This window comes from Camarhynchus parvulus, chromosome 20 (assembly GCF_901933205.1).
Source record: "Camarhynchus parvulus chromosome 20, STF_HiC, whole genome shotgun sequence".
NCBI classification, from domain to species: domain Eukaryota; kingdom Metazoa; phylum Chordata; class Aves; order Passeriformes; family Thraupidae; genus Camarhynchus; species Camarhynchus parvulus.
In genome coordinates, this window is record NC_044590.1 from 6,728,722 (window position 1) to 6,754,700 (window position 25,979).

The window sequence follows — 25,979 nt, forward strand, 5'->3', positions numbered from 1 at the left end:
GGCATGTTTTTTATGCTGAAACTTTATAAACTTCATCAGTCACTCCAGGTGATCGCATCCCTCCAGCTTCTCTCCGGGGTCTCTCGGATATACTGCCTATGCAAACTTCTGCTCTTGGAGATTTAAACAAAACCCCACTAATTCTGCCTGTTCTGCATCTCATCTTTGTATTTCCCTTCAGGGCTTTGTATACTTCACTGAGGTTCCCTTTTTTTAATTTTTTCTAAATATATATATATGTGTGTGTATATATATACAGACTTAGTTCCACAACAATAACTCCCTTAGAGGTAAAACATGGATATACTCCGTCTTGAGAACTTGCAATTCATTTTTTTAAAGCATTTGTACATGTAAATGTTCCTCCTTGAATTCCTTGGTTACCCTAATTTTTTATTTTAAATCTGAGTGCCAGGAGTAGAGAGCGGAATGGGGCAGAGGGCATCATCCTGTCTGAGCCCTCTGGAGAACATCCCAGGGATCCATGGACTTGGAGAACATCTTAAACGATGGAGACAAACGAGGTCCTTGTGTTGATTTGGGATTTCCAAAAAATATTCTTGAAATCATGAATTCCCCAGTTTTGTGGTTTTTAAGGTCACCCCAAACCTCACAGCTGCGGAGCGGCTTTGTGGGGAAGCTGAGGGGGACTTCCCTAATGAAGGTTTGCAAAGTGATTGTCCTTTCCCTTTTCTTTTCTTTTTTTATTTTTTTTCCTTTAATCAAAAATCAATTTTTTAGACAGCAAAATGAGTAATTTTTGTCCGGAAGGAAACCCACTCCAGCATTACTTCCCCTTTTGTTTCCTCTCCCCACTCCTGCCTTTAAACACTCCATTTCCCCCAAGCAAAGCTGTGGCTTTGGGGTGGGTGGCTGCGTTTTGGGACTGACCCTGAGCACCTTCCCTCAAAGCTCCCCCTTTTGCACATCACCCTTGAGGAAAGAAACTCCATGAAAACAATGCAAAAACTGGAATTTTTTGCAATATTCTGAAAGAGAATCTAATTTTCGCTCATTCTGTGACACGTGTGACTCCTACAAAAGCCATAATTAATGGTTCCTTTGATTTTGTAGATCCTGAGTCGTGTTTTGAATTTCAACCCTTTTTTTTAGTCCCCCTAGTCAGAGTGCTGTGTGTATGCTTTCATATATATTTATTTTTCAACGTGCTTTAAACCTGTCTACAAAAATAAAGCTGAACACAAAAAGGATGGTGTTTGAAGATTGTTAATTTTTTTTTTTTTGCTGGGAATATTCTATATTATACTGACTTTATATTAATTATTATAAACCTGTGTTTGTATTGAAGATGTGTTTAATATTTTGGGGAGATTGAGGAGATTTCGTAACCAGAAGTCAGTGGGAGAAAATGCTGTGTTGTACTGATTTTCTGTCAATGTAGTTTCAGGTAAATCTGATTTTATTTTCTAGTTGCTGCCCAGTTCCTCACCTGCCAGGGGCTGCCCCTTGGATAGAACCTTTGTGATGGGATTTAGCTTAGACATACCTGCAAAAATCAATCAGTTCAATAAATTGGGAAATTGCTGCTACAATTTTGTCTGCTTTTTTTTTTTTTTTTTTTAACATGTAATTATTATTATTTTCTTCCTTGCCCTGTGTGGAAGGATGGGGCAACATGGGGACCAGCAGGGAGCCCTGCTCACCACCAGGCTGGGGGTGCTGCTCCCTCCACCTTCCCCTTCCCCTTCCCAAACAGGCACCTGTGGCTCATTCCCTTCCTGCTGCCTGTTGGTAGCAATTTCCTGATTTTTTGGGCATCATCTGAAATTAAAGTAACTCCCAGGAGGATGCACAGGGTGATGCCATCCCTGGGGGATGTGGGATGCAGGAGGGGGGGTGACAGCAAGTGGGTCTGGGGGTGCCAAGGGGCCCAGGGTGCCCACCCTGCCTGTCTAAACAGTAACTAAAGAACAGGAATCATTAAAAAAAAATGCAAGGATTTATTTTTTTTTTCTTTTGGACCTGATACATCACATCCCTGGAGGGGACAAGTGGGGGCACAGCACCAGCCTGACCCATGGGGCCCAAGCAGTGTCCGACCCTGCGAGGGGGGACCCTGCAAGGGGGGGGTCCCTGATGCAAAGGGAACCTTCCCACAGGGCAGGAGGGTGGCAGGGCCACCACCCCCCGTCCCCTCCCTGCACGGGGAGAGGAGCAGGGTGGCATGGCCTGGCCAAACCCGAGCTGCTGCCTGGGCTGGAGAATGACAGGACAAGAGGGGAGGAAGGGTTTTGAGGGGAAAATGGGGGTTTTTTTTGGGTAAAAAAGGGGGTTTAAAGTGAATTAAACCCCTTGAAACCTGCCCAGGGCTGGAGGCACCCCGCGGCCCGCGCGCTCTTGTGCTGTGGGAGGGAGTAGGTAAAAATACGAATTTTCATATATTTTATTTAAAAAATAAAAACCACACGAAGGAAAAAAAAAAAAAAGTCAAGGAAAACAAAAAGACCCCTCTTTGTGCAGTTTGGCTTAGTGCAAATGGGCGCATTCCTGCAGGCACTTCCCGGGGCATGGCCCCGGCGGGGGCTCCACAAAACGAGAGAGAGAAATGACATTACAAAGAGTAAAAACCCCCCTGGGGGGGGGGGGGCAGGCGCCCACCTCTGCCCTGGGCACTGGGGCTGCCCCCAGGAGCAGGCGGGGGGCAGGAACAGACACCCCCTTTTCCGAGCCCCTGCCGGCCACAGGCACAGCTTATTTCAGCCATGGGGGGGTCCCCAAACCGGACTGGGGAGGGGGCCGGGAGCAGCCAGCCCCCCCCCCGGCAAGGAGCGGGGTCGGATCGATGGATTTAGCTTATTTTCGAAAGGGAAAACAAGGCAGGGGGGACAAGCTCCGTGGCAGGGGGGACTGTGTGTGTGCATAAAGCTTTCGGGGGGCCGTTCCCTGAGTCCGGGGGGCGGCCGGGGGGGGCGCGAAGGCACCTCGAGTGCAAAATGTGCAAGAAGGAGGGAGCGGCGGGGCTCCGTCAGTCGAGGAAGCGCTGGCACGCCTTCTTCCAGCGGCACGCCGTGCACCACATCTCCCGGTGCTCCATGCCGTACACCTTGCGGCACTTCTTGGCCTCGCCCCGCGGCCGCCTGCGGGCACAGGGACAAGTCACAACCGGGGACACACGCGGGGGAGAGGGGACAAGGTGGGGCACGATGGCAATGCTCACCTGGGCACGGCCGGTGGCTTGGGCGGTGGCGGGGTGGGGACAGTGGGGGACACGGGTGGCCGTGGGGGGGTCCGGCAGCCCTGGAGAGAGAGGACACAACCCTCATCAGACAGGGTGATAAGGGAGTGCAGCAGCCCCACCTCCATCCCTGTGCCCCTCCATCCCTGTCCCTACCTCCATCGCTGTTCCCCCTCCATCCCTGTCCCTACCTCCATCGCTGTTCCCATTCCATCCCTGTCCCACTCCATCCCTGCTCCCCCTCCATCACTGTCACCCTCCATCCCTGTCCCTCCCCCATCCCTGTCCCCCATCCCTGTTACCCCTCCATCCGTGTCCCCCTCCATCCCTGTCCCCCACCTGGTACGCGTGGTCAGTGTGGACGTGGCAGCGGCCGGGGGGCCCCGGGGGGCTGCAGGGGGAGGCCAGGGCCAGCTCGAGGATGGGCAGGGCTGGTGGCAGAGGAGCCTCGGGGCCGGGGAAGGCGGGGGCACCGAGGAGGTGGGAGACACGGGGGTGAGGCTGGAGAGCCCGTCAGTCAGCGCCTCCACGTCCACGTCCAGCTCCGTGTAGTAGAAATCCTCCTCGCCATCGCTCTGCTCCAGGTCGGCTTTCCGGCTGTGGGGAGAGCAGAGGCTGCCTGGGACACTGTCCCCCAGCACTGCAGGACCCTGCAGGGGGTACCAGGGGGTCTGGGGTGTCCAGGGGTACCCCATGTGCTTACCCAAGGTGCATGGTTCGGATGTGCTTCTGCATCCCTGAGGAGCTGCTGAGGACTTTGCCGCAGCTCTTCCACAAGCACTTGAACATCACCTTGGTGGAGTTCTGCAGGAGAGAGGTGTCAGGCTGGCAGCCCCATCCCCATCCTCATCCTCATCTCCAGCCCCACTGTCCTCACAGCCCAAATATCATCCTCACTGTCATCCCCAACCTTACCCACATCATCACCCACATCCCCAAATTAATCTCAGCTCTCATCCCTATCTCCAACCTCATCCTCCTCATTCCCAACCCAAATGTCATCCTCCTCCTCATCTCCATCCTCACTATCCCCATTCCCAAACTCATCCCAACTGTCACCCCCATCCTTAATCTCATCCTCCTCTTCATCCCTATCCTCACTATTCTCGAAACCCAACTTCACCCCCCCTCATCATCCCCAGCCTCATCCCACCTTCCTCTTCCGTGGGGTGGGCTCTCCAAAGACGAAGTGGGTGCCGTCGGGCTCATCAGGGCCCTCATCTGGGAGTGGGCCAGGCAGGAAGGTGCTGGGGACGTGGCTGGAGAGGGGGGGTGAGGGGGTGGAGGGGGTGGATCGGTCGCTGGAGGGGTCCCAGCTCCAGTCCCCGCTGGCGTTGCTGCTGCTGCTGCAGCTGGAGGACATGGCAGGAGCCTCCTTCCAGACCTCACTGCCAGGCTCTGGTGAGGAGGAGGAAGAGGAAGGTCAGGTCCTGCTGTGGGACACACATCCAGGGATGGGGGGACATGGACATGCTCTTACCTGTGGCATGAGTGGCCGGTGGGTGCCCGAGCACCAGGGGGCTGGCAGAGAGGCTGGTGAGCACCGCAGCTGCCATCACCTCATCAATGCCCGCCTTGCCCGAGAGCTTCCTGCCAGCGAGAGCAGAGGGGCTGTGTCAGGATGGACAGGCCCCCTGGGACCCTCTATCACTTTCCCTTCACCACTGGGGTACCAGGACCTTCCACCCACAGTGGCCTGCACCCACCCCAGGGTGGTTTGTGTGGGGGTACAGGGGTGGCACAAGGTCTCAGTGGCCCCACCATGTTGGCAGCATCACCAGGTGGAAAGGCACCCACAGGTGTCCCACACCCTGCAGCACCCCGAGATGCTGCTGACCCCTCCAGGGATCATCCCAGCAGCTGGCTGGAACTCCCCCTGGCATGGCACAGGCAGCAGTGCAAGCTGTGCAGGCAAGCTGCCAAAATGCCACTGCCTGTGCCATGCCAGGGGCAACCCTCCATGACCGTGGGCAGCACCGTGCCAGAGGGTACTGGCAGCTGCATCCTCCAGGGACACAGGGATGGCTTGCCTAAGGCCAAACAGCTCCTTGAGGCGGAAAAAAAACTATAAAAAATTTAGATTAAAAAAAAGCAAGAGGTCAAGAGCACCCAAAAGCATTTTGCAAACAGATAACCTGGTGACGCTCCCCGCTGGGAGTCCCCGGAGCTGCCACAGCGGGACAGCCTCTCACCGCCAGGGATCCCGGCACGGCCAACAGCGGCCAAAGTCCTCCTGCAGAAAGAATCCCGGCTCCCGCAGTGACGCCGGTGCCGTGCCGGTGTCCCTACCTGTGCCGGGGCACGGGGATGCACTGCACGGCCGAGTGCAGCGCCAGGCAGCGCTCCAGCCCCGCGTCCAGCGCCCGCAGCACGGCCTCCTCCTGGCGCGACGGCGGCTCCCCCAGCCAGCCCTCGGGTCCCAGCGGAGCCTGCGGGAGACACGGCAGCGGGCAGCGGGGAGCCCCAGCAGTGGGGTCCGCAGGGAGCCCCACGGCCTCGGTGGGATGGGGAGATGGGTTTGGGCAGCTGGATCAGCGCCTCCAGGCAGGGCTGTGGCGGGACCCTGCCAGCCACTCCCCCGGGGTAAATCCCAAGTGGATCCCGCCAGGTCGCAGTGGGATCCAGCCAGGAGTTCCTGAGCACTCTCCAGATGCCCCCGTGATGCTGCTGCCAGCACCAACACCCACCGGCTGAGCATCAGCAGGGATCCAGCAGGGATCTCCACAGAGCCAGGACCGGACACCCTCCTGGCAACGCAGCTCTAAGCTGGCAGCACCCACATCCCACACCCCGGTGTAGATCCACAGCCTATGGATCCACACCCCAATTTTTTCCCGCTCTGAGCGGATCACCCGGGATCCAGCGGCTATCCCAGCGCTGGGAGCGCACTCGTGCCAGCCAGGCCAGCCCGACACCGGCACCCGTTGCCCGGGCTCCGGCACCGAGCGGATCCCGCTCCGGGGAGATCCCACGGGATCCAGCACCAAGCGGATCCCGCTGCAAGCGGATCCCGGCCGCTCTTCCCGGGGCGGGGCCGGGCGGATCCCCGCGGCGGGAGATCCCAGGAAGATCCCAAAGCGCTGCGATCCAGGCGAGACGATCCCGCCGGGGGCGCGGCTGCTGTGACCCACCCCCCCCCCCTCCGCGCCCCGCCGCCACAACCCCCTCCATTCCCGCCCCCCAAAGTTTATCCCATCGCGGCGCCATTTTACCGGCGGGGAAAGTTTCGGGCGGGCCGCTGTCAGCTGTCACCGCCCCCCCGCCGCCTCCCCCGGATCCCACCCCGGTCTCCGCCGCCGCCCCCCCGGTACCTTGGCGGGGTCGGCGCGGGCGGCGGGCGGCGCGGGCGGCGGCGGCGGGCGGCGGCGGCGGCGGGCGGGCATTAGGACCGCGGGCGGGCGCGGGGGGTCCATGCGCGGAGCGGCCGCGGCCCGGCGGGGAGAGCGCGCTCCGCCGCGCGCGGCCCCGGTGTCGGCGCCGGCCGGGCCACGCCCCCCGAGCGCCGCGCCATTGGCCGGAGCGCGCGGGCTGGAACGCGGCCGCCGCTCTCCGCGCCGCTGATTGGCCGAGGCCCGCTGCCACTTCGCTCGCGGCGGCCACGCCCCCGCCCTCGCGAGCCGGCCGCGCCCCCTGGCCGGCCGCGCCACGCCCCGCCGGCAGCGGCCATCTTCGCGCGCCCCGCCCTCCCGCCGCGCGCGCTGCCCGCGGGACCCCCCGAAAAACAAAACACCCCCAAAAATACCCCAGCCCACCTCCGCCAGGCCGCCCCCGTCACCCCCCGCTCACCACCGAGTCCCCGCCGGCACCTCCGGGGCCGCCGTGAAGTCACCCCCCCCTTTTCCCGCCAAACTCGCGGGGCTCGCCAAAAGTCGCAGTGGACCCCCGAAAGTTCCGATTTTGTTGTTACGGCTCGGGATTCTGGGTGCTGCCCAAATAAACGCGGGGATGCCGTCACTGCGGAGCATCCCGCAAAACTCCCGACGGCTCCTGCGGACTTACCGTGGTGAAACACGCAGCATTAAAATTTGGGGGATTCGCGCAAAACTGATGTCTCCCGCCAAATTATAGGGCTGCCGATAAATTACAGGGGTTCTTCAAACGTTGCAGAGCTCCTCACAAAGTTAAACTCCCCAAAACTTGTAGGTTCCCCCCAAAGTTCTCTCCGAAGTTTTAAATCCCCTATAACTCGCCTGTAGGGCTCCCCCATCAGCTCTAGGGCTTCCCCAAAAGTTACAGTCACCTTCTGCTAGAAAGGGGGTGTGGTCTGGACTTTTGGGGTGTGTGCGCCGCTCCCAGTAGGAAAGAAGTCCCTAATTCCACCGTCAGTCTTGCCCATCTCGAGGAATCACTGCCAACCCCCCAGAATGGCAGGGGCTGGGTGTGGGTGGGCTGCGAGGGGTGCAGGAGATTTTTGGGGTGCTGAGGTGCGTGGGGGCACACGGGATGTGAGGGGGGTACACGGGGTGCGCGGGCTCCATGGGGAGCGTGGGCTGCCCCGGGCGTGTGGGATGCATGGAATGCGCTGGGTACACGGAATGCTTGGGATGCGCGGGGCGCAGGGGGGTTCTGGGGTGCACAGGGGTGCCCTGGGTGCCTGGGCTGGCAGGGGGTACCTGTAGTGCAGGGGGTCTGTGAGGTCCATGTGACACATGGGGTGCGGGGGGTTTTGGGGTGTCTGGGGAGCTCCGGCTGGCGCCCACCCGCGTTCTGCCCCTCGCCTGCCCCAAAACCCGCGGGGCGGCTCCGAGGGGCCGCCGGGTCCTGCTCCTGCTGGGTTGCCCAGCCCCGAAGGCCGGGACAGAGTCCGTGCGGCTGTCCCGGAGGGCGGCCCCCGCCCGTCCCCCCCTCTGCTGTCCCCCAGCAGCCCTGGGCTGCCGGGCACGGCCGATCCCCGCGGCTCGGGGGCTCTGCGCTTGCTGGGGCGGCACCCCCGGGGTCCCCTGCCTGGGGAGGGGACGTTCCCAGCCTGGCTCCTGGGGCGCTCCGTCCCCCCGTTCCCTGCGCTGGTGGAGGTGGGGCTGGAGGTGCCGCTTCCACCCTGCGCCAACACCGGGCGCGTTCCTAGGAGTGAAAAAAGCAGCAAACCGGGAAAACCCCCCCGAACCCGGCCAAGCGCCCCGTGCCGCCTCGGCACGGCCGCCCGCGGGGCGTCCCTGCCACGGGAACGGGGAATCTACGGGGAACCGGGACACCCCCGGGGCCCCAAAACCCGCCCGGGCAGCACGGGATGGGGGGCGCAGCCGCAGCAGCCTTTATTCCCCATCTGTCCCGCGCCTGGGGAGTCCGATCCCGCAGCCCCCGGCAGCGCAGCCCCGCAGGAGCCGGTGGGGCCCGGGGGAGGCTCCGCGGCCGCCCCCGCTCTGGTTTAATGGTTAACGGCGGCCGAAGCACAGAGCTGCAGGCTCCAGCAGCTCCGCTCGGTGTTGTGCAACTCCACGGGCATCGCACACCCTGGCACAGGGCGCCACCAGCCCGACCCCCGGCCCGGGCAGGGGGGCTCGGAGCACGGGGGCATCCGACATTTAAAAAGTGGCCATAGAACCCCCTGAGTTGGAAAGGCCGTGCAAGGATCATTTAGTCCAGCTGCTGGCGCTGCACAGGACTCCCCCAGGAATCACCATCCCTGGGAGATGCCCCCGTGGTACCCGGGTGCCCTTGCCAGGGCTTGGCTGCGGACTGGACTGATGCCCCTCGCCCAGGGGGTCGTGCAGAGGGATCGCGGCCGTGCCCGCCCTGCCCGTGTCCCCTGGCTGCCCGCTGGGGCTGCGGAGCTGCCGGGATGCGGGGCCACACGGGGGTGAGCTGCAGGGACGGGGGGGGCGCGGCTAGGCGGCATGCGGAGCTGCTCGGCTGCTCGGCACGGTTGGGTGCAGAGCCCTGCGCTGCCGGACAGCCACAGAGCTGCGCGGGCTGCAGAGCCCTGCGGGCTGCAGGGACACGGGGCTGCGGGTCCTTATGGCACAGAGCGCCCTACAGCGCTGTGCAGGTGTCACACGCTGCCGTAAAGCGCGAGTGTCGTAAAACTGCCGTAAAGCAACGTGGTCGTAAATGGTGTCGTAAAGCGTGGCTGTCGCAAAAGGTGTCGTAAAGCAACACTGCTGTAAAATGTGCCGTAAAGCAACACTGTCATAAAAGGTGCCGTAATGTGCGACTGTCGTGAAAGGTGCCATAAAGCAACATTGTCGCAAATGGTGCCGTAAAGCGCGACTGTCGTGAAAGGTGTCGTAAACAGCGACTGTAGTAAAAGGCGCAGTAAAGCGCGACTGTCGTAAACGGCGCCGTAAAGTGCGACTGTCGCAAAAGGTGTCGTAAAGCGTTACTGTCGTAAAACTGCCGTGAAGCACGACTGTCGTAAAAGGTGTCGTAACACTCTTGCACACTTGCGCACACCTTCTGCTTCTGCTGCAGAAAATTGGAGACCAAATTTGGCCGCCTCAGCCCCTCCACAGCGGGATCTGTCCCTTCCCTGGTGCCATTCCAATCCCGCCTTTCCCCAGGGAGGTGGTGCCGTGGTACCCACACCCCGCGGGCAGGGTGGGGACCGGAGTGAAGCCTCACTGATCCCGCACGGACACGATGCTCCCGTGCCTGGCAGCACAGCCCAAAACAGCTCCCAGGGATTCAGGAGGTGCAGGAGGGACCCAGCCGTGTGTGCTGGGATGGTGGAGAAGGGGAGCAGGGGCAGGATGCGGCCGGGGAGCGCACACGTGCTTGTGGCAGCCTGGCAGCAGGAAGAGCGCGGCAGCAGCGGCACCAGCCGCGCTCTATCAGCGCCCTGATCTCGCAGGGGGATGGGAGAAGCTCTCGAGGGCGGCTGTGGTTTGGCGTCGCGAGCAGGGCTGACGATGCCTGGGGTCCCTCCAGCTCCGACACCTCCAGCGGGGTTTGCTGAGCACTGCGTTTTCAGTTTTAATCTCTTCACCTGCCGCGGTGCAGGGGCAAAGATGCGGAGGGGGAGCGCCGCCGCGGCAGCCTTTAGTTCCCCTGCCCGCGGCGCAGCCGGAGGCGCGCATTCCTCCACACCCTCGCCCCTGGCCGTCCTGCACGGCACAGCCCGGCATGCACAGCACGGCACACGGCACGGCACGGCCCGGCATGGCACAGCACGGCACGGCATGGCACGGCACGGCACAGCCCGGCATGGCACAGCACGGCACAGCCTGGCACGGCACTGCACGGCACGGCACTGCACGGCACGGCACGGCACGGCACGGCACGGCACGGCACGGCACGGCACGCCTGGCACGGCACGGCACGGCACGGCACGGCACGGCACGGCACTGCACGGCACTGCACGGCACGGCACTGCACGGCACGGCACTGCACGGCACGGCACGGCACGGCACGGCACGGCACAGCCTGGCACGGCAGTGCACGGCACAGCACGGCACGGCTCGGGGGCTGCGGGCTCCGCCCCGCTCCAGCCACACCAGCCCGCCGTGCCACGAGGTCAGGCAGCCGCTGGCCATGCGACAGGGACACCGTCATTGCCACCGCGTTCCTTGGGGCACGGATGTGCAACTCCGCCGGGGAGGAGAGGAGGGAGGGTTAAGCTCTGGTACACATCCAGCTCACCCAGGCTTTTTTGGCACAGGGAGGCTGCAGGACCCACAGGAGTGATGGGGAAGTGAGCAAGGAAGCAAATGCTGAGCAAACACAGCCTGGCTTGTAGCACAGCCCTGTGCAAGGCTCTGCTCTGGCACAGATCACCCCAAACAGCAGCTCTTGGTGGCTGTGTGTCCCCATTTCAGAGGTGCCAAACCTCCCATCCAGGGCGAGTGCACTCACTGACACATTGTGCTCAAAGCTGCTCTCTCAGCACCAGTTGCAGCAGCAGCAAGAGAGCCCAGAACCAGGGATTTAGACTCAGCTTAAGAGTGTAAACTTTCTCTCAGCCTTTTAATGGTGACCCATGGAGACACCCTTGCATGGGTCTGAGAGGGTGGGAGTGGAGGATGGAGCAGAGCCCACAGCCCACAGCCCACAGCAGGGAAATTTCTGTGTAGTCCTGTGCAGGGTAGGATGGACTCAATGATACCTTGTGGGTCCTTTCCAGCTCTGGATATTCTGTGATTCCATGGAGGCACAGGGCTGACTCCATCTCCCCATAACAAGGGACATTCTGTGATGGGGGCAAAGCCTCTCAGGGCTCCCTGGGGGCTGGAGGGGTCCCTGGCCTCCCCCAGGCAGTGTGAGGAGGACAGAGACCCTCAGTCATGACAGAAACCTCCTGATGGGGGTCTGATCCTGCAGCCCAAGGCATGGGGCTGGCTGCAGCCCCGTCACCCCCCTGCCCCAAAACGTGACTGGTCCCCACCCTGTTCCCATCTTGGTGCCAGTGCCAGCCCTGTCTCACTGGGGTCCCACCCAGCACCCCCAAAGTGCCCATCTTGGCACATCCCACCATCAACCTGCTGGCACCGGCTGGGCTGGGATGGGACAAGAACACTCGTAGAAAAGTAACTCGTAGAAAATATATACAGAGAGTGAGAGCTGGGCACAGGGCTCTGGTGGGCACAGAGCTGTTGGCACCTGTCCCTTTGGCACCCAGTGGTGTCCAGCCAGGTGGGCCCCCCCTGTGGCACTGCCCCTGCTCCTGGGGGCTATAGGTTGGTGATGTAAACCTGCAGCCCGTTGGCTGCTGTCCGGGCAGAGGCTTTCCGGGACCCCCCTGCCCAGACGTCCACCACGCTCTCATAGAGGTTCTCAGGCACACAGGGCTTCCCTGGCTTGTCCCGTTTTGCTGCCTTCTTCCAGTTAATGTCCACAGCCTCATAGTCAGGCTCGGGGCCACGGGCCTGGGCAGTCCATGCTCTGTCGTTGATGGATTCATAACAGGGGTCAGGGGCACCTGGGGCTGCTGGGGCCCCCTCCTGCTGGCAGGGGTGCGGCCCCTCAGACCCCCCCTCCTTCACAGCCCTCGGGGTTGATGCAGGGACCTGGGATTTCTTCTTGGTGGCTTTGCACACCGTCGAGTACATCTCTTCCAGCTGCAAAAGGAAATTTTTTTTTTGGGGTGGAGGTTTAGTGACAATCCCTGCCCACTGCAGGATACCCTCATGATTTTGTCCCCTGCATCTTCCGCCCCCAGGAGGATGCTGGCAGTGGATCCTAACTTATACCCTGCCCCACACATGGGCACTGCCAGGAGAGAGGGAATTAAATGATCCCCCACCCACCATGTGCGCCATCCCTGCTGTCCCCCAGAGTGTACCTTGGCATGAGGGGCACCGCCTGTGCCATCCCAGCAGTGCTGTGCTCCAGAGGGTCCTGCCACAGCCCCATCCTGCACCTCCACCGACACCACCTTCCTCACTTTATGGACACAGGCGTAATCAGCTGTCCCGTGCACAGCCCGTGGAGGGGACACCTGGGTGCCAGCTGGCATGGGGGGCACCGGGGTGCCCTCCTCCCCCACTGCCAGGCACTCATAGACGGCGTCTGGCACTGGTTTGCGCAGCGGGGTGAAGAGCAGGTTGGAGTAGGTCTGGTCGGGGGCTGGGGAGGTGGCCGGGGGCTCAGGGACGGGGATCTGGGGCAGCTCACGGTGCAGGAGGCCAGAGCTGTGCAGGGATTCACCCCCAGGGGCCGTGGGACCGGGGAGATCCAGGCTGGCAGGACGCTGGACTGTGGGAGAGAAGAGGAAATGAGGGGATGCAACAGGCACCAAGCCCTGTGCCAGCGCTGTGGCACGTCTGTCTGTGACATGATGGGCAGCCTGGGGACTGCAGGCAGCTGCCAAGGGCCACCAGCCCCTCGGGCCCCCCTGCTACATGAGCACTCACCATCCCTGACCTTCACCCGGTACAGCTCGTGCAGCTTCGTGTCCGACTTGCTGAGTGACCGCAGCTGGGTCTGGCAGAGCAGGGCCTGCTGGGGGAGGACAGACACCCTCAGGCTGGGCTGGGAGCCCAGACCACCACCAGGGCTGATCCTGCCCCCCAGATGTGCTCTTACCTCATCCACGAGCTTCACCCCGTCCGGAGCGACCTTCTTCCTGCCCTTCCTGCAGGGAGAAGTGGGGCTGAGCCCAAGGCAGATGGCAAAGCCGGGGTGAGGAGCAGGTGTCCCCATGTGGCACTCCCAAACTCCACATCCTGCTCCTTCCCCAGCCCCACAGCAGGCTCTGTGCTGGCTGGGGACATCACAGTTGCATCCTGCACCCCACTGAGCTGTGCAGGGCACCACTGGCACCACCCTTGGCATTGCCCCTCCTGCTCTCAGCTCAGCCCTCTCTGGGCTGCTCCTCTGAGGTTTTTGGGCACAGGGGCAGTTCCAGGGGGCTGTGACACACAGGGATGCAGGATCAAGCCAGGTAGAGCTGCACTGGGGTGCAGGTGGGGGTTTGGGGTGAGCCGAGCAGCAGATCCCACAGTTCCAGCTCAGGATGGCTGCACACAGAGTCCCCACGTGCAGCCCCCAAATGCCACCGAGGCATCCCCAGCCCCACCCAGCCCCAGGAGGGAAAGTGCAGGAGCTGTGGGCAGCACGTACCGTTTGCAGGCAGCACACAGGGTGCCCAGGTAGACCAGGCCACCGAGCAGGGCCAGGGCAGTGCCAGCTGGCAGCAGCCGCGTCCCTGCTGTCCCCTCGCCGCTGGCTGCAGCCATGGGGGAGCCGCTGGCAGCACCACTGAGCTCTGGGGAGAGAGAACACGAGCTGGGGTTCAGCCTGGAGCTGCTGGGCTCACCATGGCTTGAAATGGTGCCCTGTGACCCCCAGGGACCCCTGCAGCACAGTCCCCCTGCAGGGACCCTCTCTGGATGCGCTGGATGGGGACATTTCACCACGTGTCCCATTTTCTGGCCAGCGATTGCTGTCCCCAGAGTCACTGTAACACCTCCAGTGCCCAGCCCCGTGTGGACACTTGGCACTGGGTGCTCTGTTACCACCAGGGAAAACTTCAGATTTTGGTTCCTTTTGAAAAAAACCAATCCAACATAACCAGCAGGATTCAAGCTCACTGAAAGGGTGAAAAGGAAATGCCCAGGAGCCCTGAAAACCCTCTAGAGACACCCAAGAAATGACAGAGTGCTTTCTGGGGACACTGGGACACCAACCCAGGCTGTGGGATGGGGGTGACGCCAATCCTGAACACAGGGGAGGCCAGTAAGACAGGCAGTATGACTCAGTTTCCTGGAAACAAGGGGAGCTTCAGCATCTCCTTCCTCCCCCTCCTCATGCCCTGGCCTCAGCAGAACCCACCAGGACACCCTCCTCCTGCAATGGATTCACACATTCTCTGTGCCACCACAACCCCAGGTCTGCAGCCACTCTGCTGTGACACCAGAGCAGAAAACTCCCCATCTTCCCACCCCTTTCCTCTGCCTAAAGCTGTGCCTTGCCCAAACCCAGCCCTTGTCCCTGCGCTTTCCTCAGGGCAAAAATCATCCCCTGCAAACCGTGGCAGTGGCAGGAGGGTGTCCTGACACAAAGCACGGGTGCTCCCCAGCCTGTCAGGATCACCTCCTTCCCCAGGAGGCTTTTGGTGACCCCTGTCCCATCATTCCCACACCACCCTCCCCATCCCTGCTCTGCTGCCAGCACGCTGCGAACCCAAAGCAAAAGCTGACACCCCTCCACCGGTGTCTGCAGCTCCCAGCTCTGCACAGCTCAGCTCTGTGCACCCTGCTCTACAGAAACAGGCTGGCCTGTCACCAGCACCCAAGAAATGCCTGATCTGAAAGGAGATGGAGGCAGTTCCTGGAGTGAAACACAGCTTCAAGACGCCACGGTAGCTGATCCAGATGGGGCCAGCAGTAGGGTCCCTGGGCAGAGCTGAGCAGGATCAGCTTCCACCAGTACAGATGCGAACCCAGAGATCTGGGGGGACATGCTGAGCACCTCTTACTCACCCTCTTGCATATCTTCATCTGGATGACAAAGCCCAGATGAGCTCTGGTGAGAAGCCACCCTGCCTTGTGTAAATCTCAAAAGCTACTGCAGATCCACAGGAGCTCCCCTCTCCCCTGCACCCCAGATCACACAGCAGCATCTTTGGCACATTTTTACCCCAATAACCAGAAGGTCTCTGCCCATTTGCAGCACCCTTTTATCTGTGAGCATCCTTTTATCTAAGAACTTCCCATGCCTTTGGAAACTGCCCTGACTGAAGCATGAACCCTGGAGAGCAATTATTTCAAGGCAGAAAGGGAGACAGGGAGGTTTTAAGGACTAACCAGGCTGGACAGACTGGCTTAGATCAGAGCTGGGAAGAGGAGGCTGTTCCCTTTCCAACGTTTTAATTAGACAACACAGCTTTTCTGTCTGAGCATACTTTAATTATTGGGATTACCTGCAACAGGGTCACTGCGTTAGACAGAGCCTGGAGCTCCTTGCTGGGCTCGTTCAGCTCATTAGAGGGATGGAATCGTGGGCTGCAGGAGCAGAGCAGAGCTGAGCAGGCTCTGGAGTTGAGCAGACAAAGTTCTAGCAAGGCTTGATGGCCAGGAGCTGGTGTGATGTTGGAATCGAGGTGGGAGCTTTCAGCATGCTGAGGCAGGCACACACGGGGCAGCTTATCCCACAGCAGGGGGATTTTCCATCCCTGAATTCTGAAGATTGAAAGGAGAGACTTCCTTAAGTAGGAATGAGCGCAGAAAAATTCTTCTGGCCTATTTTCTGTAGAGCAGATCGGTGGTTGCTCCAGGATTTCTGAGCAGTGAAACTGTGCTGTGCATCCTCCTCAGTGTTCAGGATCAGCAGTCACTGGGAGAAGCCACTTAGGGCAACACCTTGGGTCTCCCAAAACTACAGATTTGCAAGCAGAACCCCTGACTAAAGACAACCAGGTAGGACTGAGCAGGTTTGCAAGGCAAACTCAGCCAGACCTTCTGAAACCTACACCTGGATTTCCTGCAGATGAAGTTATCGATCTCCCTGCCCTAGGGCTGCTCCCCGGGGCAGAAGGCTCAGCAGAGGCGTTTCAAAGGCGCCGGCTCTGCCTGCCCAGCCCAGCCTCGGTGGCTTTGAAGGCGAGGGCGGTCACAGCTGCTGAGTACGTGTGACAGCACCCACAGCCCTCTGAGCAGGGATCTCTCCCCTCTGTGTGTGACACCCCAGCACAGGCATCCTGAAGGCAGATGGGTTGTTACTCCAGGATGTGGGAGTTTTTTGTGAGCCCTACGAAAGGTGCAAGTTTCTCATCTGGGCTTCCTGAAAGCAAGATTAAGTTCGCTGCAAAACCAAGCGCTGCTGGTGATGATTCTGCCTGGCCTCTGATTCATCTCCCCAGATAAAACCACACAGTCTTCAGTGCAGGGTGGCAGGAAAAAAGTCTGCAAAGCTACTCAAAGCCTATTTGCACAAAACCAAAAGGAACATTTTGAGCTGATTTCCATCAGCAACTGAGCACACAGCTGCAGCAAACTCTGCTCAGGTACCCCAGGGAGTTGTGCTTCAAAAAAGGCCCAAGAAGCAGAAGTAGATAGATTTTTTTTCCTTTCAATTACAAAAAGTGAAAGATCTGTTTACAGTCCGTCACAACACTAAATCTGCCCTGGACCATGGGGTGCAATTAGTGAATTTTAAGACTATTTCAAAAAAGCAGGCATGAGATCTTACCCACTTTGCTTATCTCCATAATGAGATTTCATGGTCAAACACCTCTAGGGGCTTTTCATTTACAAAGTGCCAACCATACTTCTAAATGCCAGACCCAAATGCCTGAAAACTTGGATGCAGACTTCTGGCTGCAGTTCTGATCGCTGCTCACATGCTGGAGTGGCTTTTGAGAAAACACAACTTTAAAACTTTCAGGTGAGTGACTGTCAGCCCACACCACAGGGCTCTGCTCGACGCTGACCCCATTTCAGCACTTTTCTTTCTTCCTGCCCTTCCCTGGTTGCTGAACACTCACTTGGGCAAAAAAAAAAAAGCTCTTTTAAGGCAAGAATAATCTCAAGAGGTTTTCTGCAGAGCTGAGCCACAGCAGGAGACCAGCAGAGAGCTTGGAGCTGCTGTTATGGGAAGGCAGATTCCAAAGTGCAGCATGGCTGTATGAAGGAGATGTGTCTTCTCCAGAACCATCTGCCTGCCACAGTGGTTTCCTTTGCCACACATGCACTACTTCTACATCATCTTAGGTTTTCAGAAGACAGCATTTCAGGGGCCACATTCTCAAGTCTCCTCACCCAGAGACAGGGGCTCAGCACTTCCCATTGCACACATCAGCAACACTCCTGTCCCCCTCCTCGCAAAACAACTGGAAATTTCCATGATGCCAGGCACCTCTGAACTGAATTCATTGACCCAAAAGCAATTGGCTCTCACTCAGCCTCCAGACCCCAGCCATGGAATCTCAGCAGCATTGCCAAGCTCCACCACCTTTGCTTCCCTCTCAAGCCCAGCTACAGAGCACAAAACATGGAACGACACAGCTTGGAGACCAACTCACAAAGCTGAGCCCAGCTGAGGCTTCCCAGAGCAGAGCAGGAATCCTGCCTGTCCAGTCTATCCAGCCCCAAGAGCATCTCTGACAGTGCTGTGACTTCTGTATACTTTGGGGGTTTTAAGGTATTTCCCCCCGACTTTAGCTGCAGATTCCTCATTTCCCAGGCAGGAAAGCCACCACCACTTACTTGCAGGAACTCAAAATCCGGTGAGTGTGGGGTGCAGGGATCCAATCGTGTTCTCTTCCCTGCCGGCCAGCCTGGAGAATTTCATTTATCCCACAGCAAGTCCCAGTCAGGGCCTCCCGCACATTTCCAACATCCCGATCTGAGCTCTCCGGCTCCCTGAGGAGCTGTGAGCAGACACAGAGCACACCCACCACAGCTTCCTGGCCTCGGAGGTGGCGGCTGCACCCCGGGGTGGGCTGGGTCTGTGCTCGCAGCCGGGGCGGGAAGCTCAGCACACCCGAGCTGCCTCTGCCGCGTCCGCTCCCCGCCCGGCTCCTCCCGGAGCTCAGGGCAATGGAAGGAAAGAATGGGGAGCCCCAGATCATCATTACCTTGCAAATGAACAACGCCTTACAAGGAGAGAGGAGGAAAAAAGAAACACCAACTTTATTCATCAGGGATGTGAACTGCGCTGGGTGGGTGGGAGGTGGCAGCCAATGGAATAGGAGTCTGACAAGTCAGGCTGTGGAGATCCCAAGGAAGGGTCAAAACAGGACTGAGCAAAGACACAGGGCTCATACACCCAGTTCCTAAGGAGATGATGATGATGTTAAACAGTCTCAGAGCACAAAATAAACCCCCAAGTTTTCTCTGCCCAGCTCAGCTCTCCAGTCATGGGCCACTTCAGTGAGCATCCACGCTAAGCTGGGCACATTAATCCTTGTCACCACTGAGCACTCAAGTGTGAGAAACAAACAGTCGTTTGTGAGGGAAGGGCCACTGTGAAACCCTTGAGTTGAGCCTGGTGTGTGAAGAACGCGAATTCAGAACAATGAGGACAGTACAGCCAACTCCAATAGGAACTGATAGATGTTGAAGTGCCTGAAGCAGCCCATGACACATCCCACATCCACCAGGATCACAGCATGATCCAGGTGCTCTTCAGGAGCACAGACTCACTCCCACAGGTTTCCTGAAGATGTTCATCTTGTTTGGTTTTGCTGTCTCGCTGTGTTTCTGAGGTGTGTCTGCAGCAATGTGAAATCCCACACAACCTGAACAGCTCTGATCATATCTTCTTCAGTCTCAGATTTTCTTGTTTGTTCGGCAGCCTGACCCTGCAGATCAGGCACTGCCCTGCCCAGGCTGACAGCTTGTTTTTTAATCTGTTCTTAGGGATAGATAAAAAAGAGAGTACTAAAGAAACCTCTTCATTAGAAAAATTACTCACAGAATAAAAGGAAATTGGTTCCTTAAATTTAAAAAAAATCGGTGTCCTTAAGATACTGGCATGAATTGCAAACTATTTTTGTTTTTAAAAGAAGCCTTTACAATGCAGAAATCCCACCAGATGATGAAACCAGCATCTCTGAGGCAAGGACTGGCCACCACCAACACAGAATGTAACCAAGGGGAGAGGACATCCTTCCTGTCCACTTTCCACATGGCAGGGAAGAGCATTTGGATTGCCTGGCCTGCTTCCAGCCCAGCCCCAAGCTCTGCCACTGCAGGGCTGCACACTGGGCTCATACAGATCCCGCTCTTCGTGCTCACCCAGGGCCCAGTCCAACCTGGATGTGGGTCCTGAGGTTTTTTAGTAAAAGGACCCATGCTCAGTGAGCCACCTTGGACAGAAAAACTCCAACTGATGGTGGCAAAAATCACAAGGTTCCCTGTGGAGCTGTTCCTGGATAGGTTTGGGAATTCTGATATGCTGCTGGCTTATTCCCCCAGCTATGGCACTCTACTTGTGGAACCAGGCAGTTTTCCATGCCAAGCCAGTGAGTTTGGCTACAGCACGGCCTGGGATACTCCAACAGTCAAACTGCTGAAATCTGATGCTCCAGGCTGCTGGTTCCACCTCTGAGCTGTCAGTTTTCTGTCTCTTCCTTACACTAGGGCTACAAAGAACTGCTCCCCCCAAAAAATGGAGCTCTCAGATAAATCCCACAGTAAAAACCAGAAGGCAGAGAGCAGCTAAAGCACTTGACCTTTGATGTTTTCACCCAGCCATGGCTGGGACCCTGCCTGCACCTGTGCTTGGCAGGTGGCCACAGACAGAAGCCACAGTTACTGGCAGGATGTGGGGCTGTCCAAGCCCCCTAAGCTGGTTTGTAGCCAGCAGTGTTATCACCTGAGCAGCCACAGACTCTGGATGGAGCTGCTGCTGCAGGGAAAATGAAGGAAAGAAGTGTGCAAGAGAGCAGACAATTGTATCCCTTGTAGCTAGGCCTCATCCAAGGCCCAACTCACTGAATGCTTTTGGGGCTGGACAGATGTGCACTACTCCCCCTCCCAGAAGAGCTCAGGAGCATCCAGAAACTGCTGCTTTTTTGCCCAGTTTTAGGCTGAGCAGCCTGAGGCCCAGCAGAGCAGGACAGCTCATCGAGACTCTGAGGCCAGGAGCACCAGAAGGACAACTCCTGTAGTCCAACACCTTCCTCAGCACCTAGAACTCAGTCATCTTCTTGTGGGTGTCTGCTTTCTTCTGCTCCCGCTGTAGCCTGGCTTCCTGGGCCTGCAGCTGCCCCAGCTGCTTGTGGGCATTAGCCAGCTTCTCCTCCAGCTGAGCTGCAGCAATGCTGTGCCTGAAAGCAAAAAGCACAGTGGCAATGTCATCCTGCATGGTAAGATCAAAGGCTTGTTCCATCCCAAGAGAGTTTGCCCTTTCCTGTAGGATTAGCCCAAGGGAGCTGCTGAAAGCCAGGAATAACCTGATGCTCAGCACAATCTGGGCTAGAGAATGTCCTCCTGAGATCCTCAACAGCAATGCTGCAAAGTGGGCACCAGAAGGATTCCAGCACCTTTCCTCAGAGAGCTCCTCTCTTTGCCACAGCCTGAATTCAGACACATCTGCCAGCGTCCACTCTGGTCTGAAGCACCCACTGAACTCTCTCCTCCACTTCCCCTTAAATTCCATCCAGACACACTTCACTTTTTCCTGCCACACCTCATTTCAAGCCCAGCCCTCCCCAGAAGCACCACAAACTCGATCCCAAAGAACGTTTTCCTACCTCCCGATGTTGCGTGCCAGGGCCTGCTGGATTCCCCTGATATCCCTCTGCGTTTGCTCAATCTTCTCCGTGGTCTGGAAGAGGCTGACACTCAGAGCCTTCTTGGTGCTCTTGCTGGCATGGTAGATCTCTTTGCTGTTCCTCTGGGGCAGGGCCATCCCCCCAGCCCTGTCCCCAGCGCTCTTCCCGCGCAGTTTCTCGTTCAGGAAGTCAAACACGTTGCGCGGGGCCTTCCGGCCGCCCGGCTGGCCAGAGCTGCTTCCCTTTGCCCGGCATTTCCTCGATTTGCCTGGCTCCAGCTTCCCCTGCTTCTTCTTCTGCAGCACCTCAGCACACTGGTCCAGGGACTTCCCTCGAGGGAGCACCACAGCCTGCACTGGCTCCACTCTGCCCTCGCCATTCTTCCCTAGGCCTGAGGAGAGACTCCAAGTCATTACAGCATCCCCCTCTCAAGCCACCTCCCACCACAAGCTCACACTGACAGTCACAAGCTTAAAACAAGCTCAGAGGCTTTTGAGGTACCAAAAGTTAGAACTTCTGTCCAAGTCAAGGGGACCAGGAAAGGCCAGGCCAGGAGCCATTCACAGCAGAAGATTTGTGATTCCAAGCCCAAGGCCATCTGTCAGGCCGGTTTCTGTGAAACCAGGTTCAGCCTCACATCTTCAGCTTCTCAAGCCAGGTTCTATTTAAAAGTGGTTTGCTTCCTCTGGGAGAACCCAAGCCAGGTTCTACTTCAAACTGGTTTGGTTCCTCTGGGAGGACCCAAGCCAGCTTCTACTTCAAACTGGTTTGGTTCCTCTGGGAGGACCTGAGACACAGAGGCCCTCCCAGAGCCCCCAAGGCTTGATGCAATTTGGGTGGGAGCAGCGAGTTCAGCAGGCTTTGAAGTCTGTGTCCAGGCCAGGAGATGCATTAGCACAGACATCAGAAGCTTTGCAGATCAGCTCCCCTCCACCTCCAGCCTCTGAACATTCCACCAGGTTCTCACGGCTTTGATCACCAACCTGACCGTGCTTCCAGGTGCCTCCACTGTTTGCCATTTCCATACAGGGCTTGGTGCCCCACATGCCTGTACTTCCATGAAATAACTCATCCCTCTTCCCTCCAACGCTGCTGGGATCTACCACATTGCTTGAGCCTCAGCCAAGTGGCCCCTCAGCACAGCAAAGGTTCTGGCTTCATCCAAAATATTGGGTTTTTCTTACCAGCCCCAGGACCAGCCTCTCCCCTTACCTTTTCCAAACTCATATCCCATCTGAACAAGCAGTTTGGAGCCAATGCCACGAGTATGGGCCTCCCAGCCACCAAAAGAGGAGCTGCAGGCTGGGGTCCATTCCCCATTCTCTGGAACCCCTGAGTCTATCACTGTGGAACACAAGAGGAGAATCAGTGAAACAGGAATTGTGAGTAAAGCTACTGTGTGCAGCATCCCTCACAGGACAGTGCAATTCATTTCTCCAACCTTAAAAGCATTTGGTCATGCCTCCAACTTTACTCGGTTCCTACTGAATTGTCACCTTCCATGAACACTGCACAGGAGTGGCTGAAATGTCAGGTTTCACTTGATTTAATGCACATACCATCTCCCAGATCCAGGCAGAATCACCCAGGAGTTTTATGATTCTTTTCCTTCCTTCCAGGATGATAATACAGACCAATGTACACATCTGAGCAGAATTTAGCACAGTGGCACCTAATACTTATCCTGTGCCTCCAGCTCCTGTCTCTGGTATGAGGCTCCTCCAGGCCACAGCATTAATTTTGTGTTATTAGGATCCAATAACCTCTGTCAGGTTAAATGTAAAGAGCTCTAGGACATGACTTTGTCCCTGTGATGCAGCTGTGGCACCATCAGAGGGACAGTGCTGCCTGTGCAACTTCCAAGAAGTCACTTGGGCACTCTCTGTGTCACCTTTGAGCAGTAAAACAGGCATGGCTGTTCCTGCAGCCTCCTCAAGGCACCAGAAAGACCCAACATTTCCATTTCCTTGGGTCTCACATTCCTGGGCCATGGAGCTCCCAGGGATGAGAAAATCTGATTCACTTATTAACTCAGCTCAGCCAGACATGTAAGAATGAGGCTCAGAGCCTGGAACTCTAAAATATCACACCCTCTTCTTCCTTGTGTGGGGAGTTCCCATGGAAACCTCCAGCCTTCATTAGCCCAGGGATTTGCACAAAACAAAGATTTTAGTTTGCAGTTATAGCAGAACAGCCAGTTACTGTTGTCAGGAACACATAAAGATATCAACTGCTCTTTCATGAGAGGTGAGACACAGAGTGAGAGCTCTAGGACAGTCAGCCAGTCCCAGAGAAAAGGAGAACAAAATCCCAAGTCACTTTTGCTCACTTTCCCCCCCACTCCCTTACCTTTGGCATAACCAGAATCATCCACACTGTCCTCATCAGACTCGCCAGATTCAGCAGCATCTTCACTTCTCAGGGGTGGAATGACACTGTCCCCTTCCACCACGGCCTCCTTGAGGAGCAGGGAGTCAAATTTCACCGTGTAGTAGCCACTGTCCACATCTACAGAGGGAACAGCAAGGACAGGAGCTGCAGCTACACCAGAGTCAGCTCCAGCAGACTGACACAGGATGGGGGGAGGCCCAAGGAACAGCTCCAAAAATCCTGGGTTTAATCTGTGATTTTTATTTCTGTCTGGGAGGGGGAAGCACCCACTGCAATGAAAAGCTATTTCCACAATGCCCATGTTGATACCTAAAAGTTTATCTCTACAAATCAAGAAAGATGGACTGCTGAGAAATGGAATTAAAAGAAATTAGACTCGCTCCCTTTGACTTAATAACAGTGAAAAGAAAGATGAAAAGAGGGAATAAACCCTCCCTCTTCCCAGGACAGAGGGAAGCCTGTATCAGCAGCTGCTGGGCAGGGCCAGCTCCCTAGGTTTTTGTTTAAACAAGACCAGATTATTGCCATTCTCACCTACTAGACATGTAAATTCCTGCAATCCCTCCCTCTTCCCTGGAGCAGTTAATGACCCCGTAGTCATTTCCTTTCCACATTCTTGCTCTTTGTCTCCTACTTCCCAGTCAATTCTCTCCTCTAGCCTGACAAAACTCAGACTGTTTCCTCAGCTATGCCAAGATTTTGAGTTCAGGGCAGCAGCCACATTATTTATGTTTTTCTATCATTAACCAGAGCAGCCAAGTTTTAGATCCACATCAACCTCAGCCTCCCCCTTCCCCCGGGCAAGCCCCTGCCCCCCTCACCGGTGATTTTGGCCGTGTACCAGATGCCATCACTGTGCTTGGCCAGGCAGGCTGAGCCCACACCCAGACTGCTCAGGTCGGGCTCCTGGAAGGGCTGGAGCTCCTCCACGGACACCACCTGACCATGGGAAAACCTGCAGGGAAGGAGGAACAGGAGTTCTCAAATGAAAATCCCTTCCTTCCTTCCTCAAAAGAAATGCACACGAGTGTCAGGGGTGAGGAACCTTCACCAGAATTATAATTACAACAGCACGTGGTCAAACTTCCCTAAAGTTGTTCATGTTTCACCTTAAACATGTTATTTATGTCATGGGACAAAGAATGCATCTCACGCCAGAGAATTAAACTTCCTTGCTGGTGACACATCCAACTGAAAAGTTCCTGCCTTTGGGGATAAATGGGATCAGAGACAGGCAGGGCTCCAGCCCAGCACCTCCAGAGAGGTCAGGTTCACAGTCCAGCTCCAACCACTGAGGCTGATCCTGGTGAAGATCCCCAAAAAGAGAGCTCCAAATAGATCCCCAAAAATATCCAATCCCCCAGTGCAACTGGAATGTGTGCATTACCCACAGACTTGGGTGTTTTGTTTTAAAATACTCCATCAGTTGTTAATTCAGCCACTCAGTTATGTAACATCTCTGCACCTTCCCCACAGGATTTTCCACTTCACCTGTGCATCAGCTATGGACAGCAGCCAAACTGATGCCACTGCTCCCCACAGCATTTCAAAAACACCAAGGCACAGTTTCTCTGGGTGAGAAAGCCACACAGAGCACTTGAGGAGGAGTTTTGTCCCTCTGAACCCTCCCACCCCTCTCTCTTTACCGACAGTTCTCCTTAAATCTGCACTTGTCATCCAGGAAGAAGGGGCACGGCTTCAGGGACTTGTGGGTGGGGTACAGGTAGAGCACCCTGACCCCTGCACTGCCATCCTCCAGCTCCTCTGTCCCCACAATCATGGCATTGTGGTACTCCAGGGTCCCCCAGGAGCTGTAGTAGGGGGCTTTAACCTTCATCCCACTCAACTCCTCCTCCTCCTCCTCCTCCTCTCTCTCAGACTCCTCCTCCTCACTGCACTTTGATTTGGATTTATCCCCCGTTTCTCCCTCTCTCTCTGAGGAGATCCCCTTGTCATCAGCTGGAGGCTCCTCATCTGTTCCAAGCCCAGCAATGGCTTCCTTAAAAGCAGTGTATTCCTCATCTTGGGCAGAGCTCTCCAGCTGGGAATCCTGCCCTGGGAGACCTGCTGGGGAGGAAGAGGAGGCATCTGTGTCCAAAGTGGCCAGAAGTTTGCTCTTTTTCACAGCCACCAGGCTCGACTCGGTCAGTTCTATGAGCTGCTTCAAATCCTCCTGCAGCTGGATCAGGTCCGAGTGCTGCGATGGGTCCTGGCCCGCCCCCAGCGCCAGCTCCACCTGCTCCAGCTGGGCGTTGTAGGTCTGGATCGCTGCTTCCAGACTCTCTTCATCCATTCTCAGCACAGGAAAGGCGCTTCTGCCCGCGTCCTCTCCACGAACTCAAAACACATTCAGAGTTCACTCAAACACTTCTGGATAACAAGTCCTCGCCCGAAGAAGCGACATCTACCCGCCGTCCCGCTCTTTCCCTCGGGAATGACCAGGGCGATGCTCCTGCTGGAAACAGGCGGCAAGAGGCGACGAGAGAGTCCGAGGAGAGGCCGCGCCTGGCCCTGCCCTACCCCGCCACTCTCGCCCACCGGGCCCCCGCACAGCACCGCTCCTCCCGCAGCCTGGGCGCTCTCTCAGCTCCAGGGCTGCAGCACCTCCCAGAGCCGCCACCGCGTCCTCAGCCGCCTCAGCCCCTGCGACCCGCCTCCAGGACAGCCGCCATGACACCCCACTTCCGGCATCAGCGCCTCCACTTCCGGCTGCCCTGGTAGCGCGTCACCCGCTCCGCACTCGGAGCGCTGGGGAGGCCGGCGGCGCTGGGCATTCCGGGAGTTGTAGTCCACAGGCCC

At 57.4% G+C, this 25,979-nt stretch overlaps 3 protein-coding genes across 3 annotated transcripts; all 3 read right to left on the reverse strand.

Annotated features, from left to right (window-relative positions):
* Nucleotides 1-2,856: 2,856 nt before the first annotated feature.
* Nucleotides 2,857-6,863, reverse strand: SLC2A4RG (SLC2A4 regulator). The gene is given in 10 exon segments (XM_030963564.1): nucleotides 2,857-3,098; nucleotides 3,179-3,258; nucleotides 3,536-3,660; nucleotides 3,663-3,793; nucleotides 3,900-4,000; nucleotides 4,350-4,594; nucleotides 4,677-4,786; nucleotides 5,486-5,691; nucleotides 5,884-6,276; nucleotides 6,684-6,863. Coding segments are annotated over 10 exon segments (1,683 nt in total). The 3' UTR covers nucleotides 2,857-2,986.
* A 4,919-nt stretch (nucleotides 6,864-11,782) lies between these two features.
* Nucleotides 11,783-15,619, reverse strand: LIME1 (Lck interacting transmembrane adaptor 1). Its single transcript, XM_030963484.1, has 6 exons — nucleotides 15,492-15,619; nucleotides 13,691-13,835; nucleotides 13,154-13,202; nucleotides 12,982-13,066; nucleotides 12,411-12,823; nucleotides 11,783-12,186 (listed from the first exon to the last, which is right to left on the reverse strand). Exons 2-6 carry the CDS (start codon nucleotides 13,804-13,806, stop codon nucleotides 11,800-11,802), a joined length of 1,050 nt encoding a protein of 349 aa, XP_030819344.1. The 5' UTR covers nucleotides 13,807-13,835; nucleotides 15,492-15,619; the 3' UTR covers nucleotides 11,783-11,799.
* A 2,557-nt stretch (nucleotides 15,620-18,176) lies between these two features.
* ZGPAT (zinc finger CCCH-type and G-patch domain containing) lies at nucleotides 18,177-25,863 on the reverse strand. Its single transcript, XM_030963482.1, has 6 exons — nucleotides 24,827-25,863; nucleotides 24,002-24,135; nucleotides 23,139-23,297; nucleotides 22,002-22,133; nucleotides 20,769-21,180; nucleotides 18,177-20,342 (listed from the first exon to the last, which is right to left on the reverse strand). Exons 1-6 carry the CDS (start codon nucleotides 25,471-25,473, stop codon nucleotides 20,204-20,206), a joined length of 1,623 nt encoding a protein of 540 aa, XP_030819342.1. The 5' UTR covers nucleotides 25,474-25,863; the 3' UTR covers nucleotides 18,177-20,203.
* Between the last annotated feature and the right edge of the window lie 116 nt (nucleotides 25,864-25,979).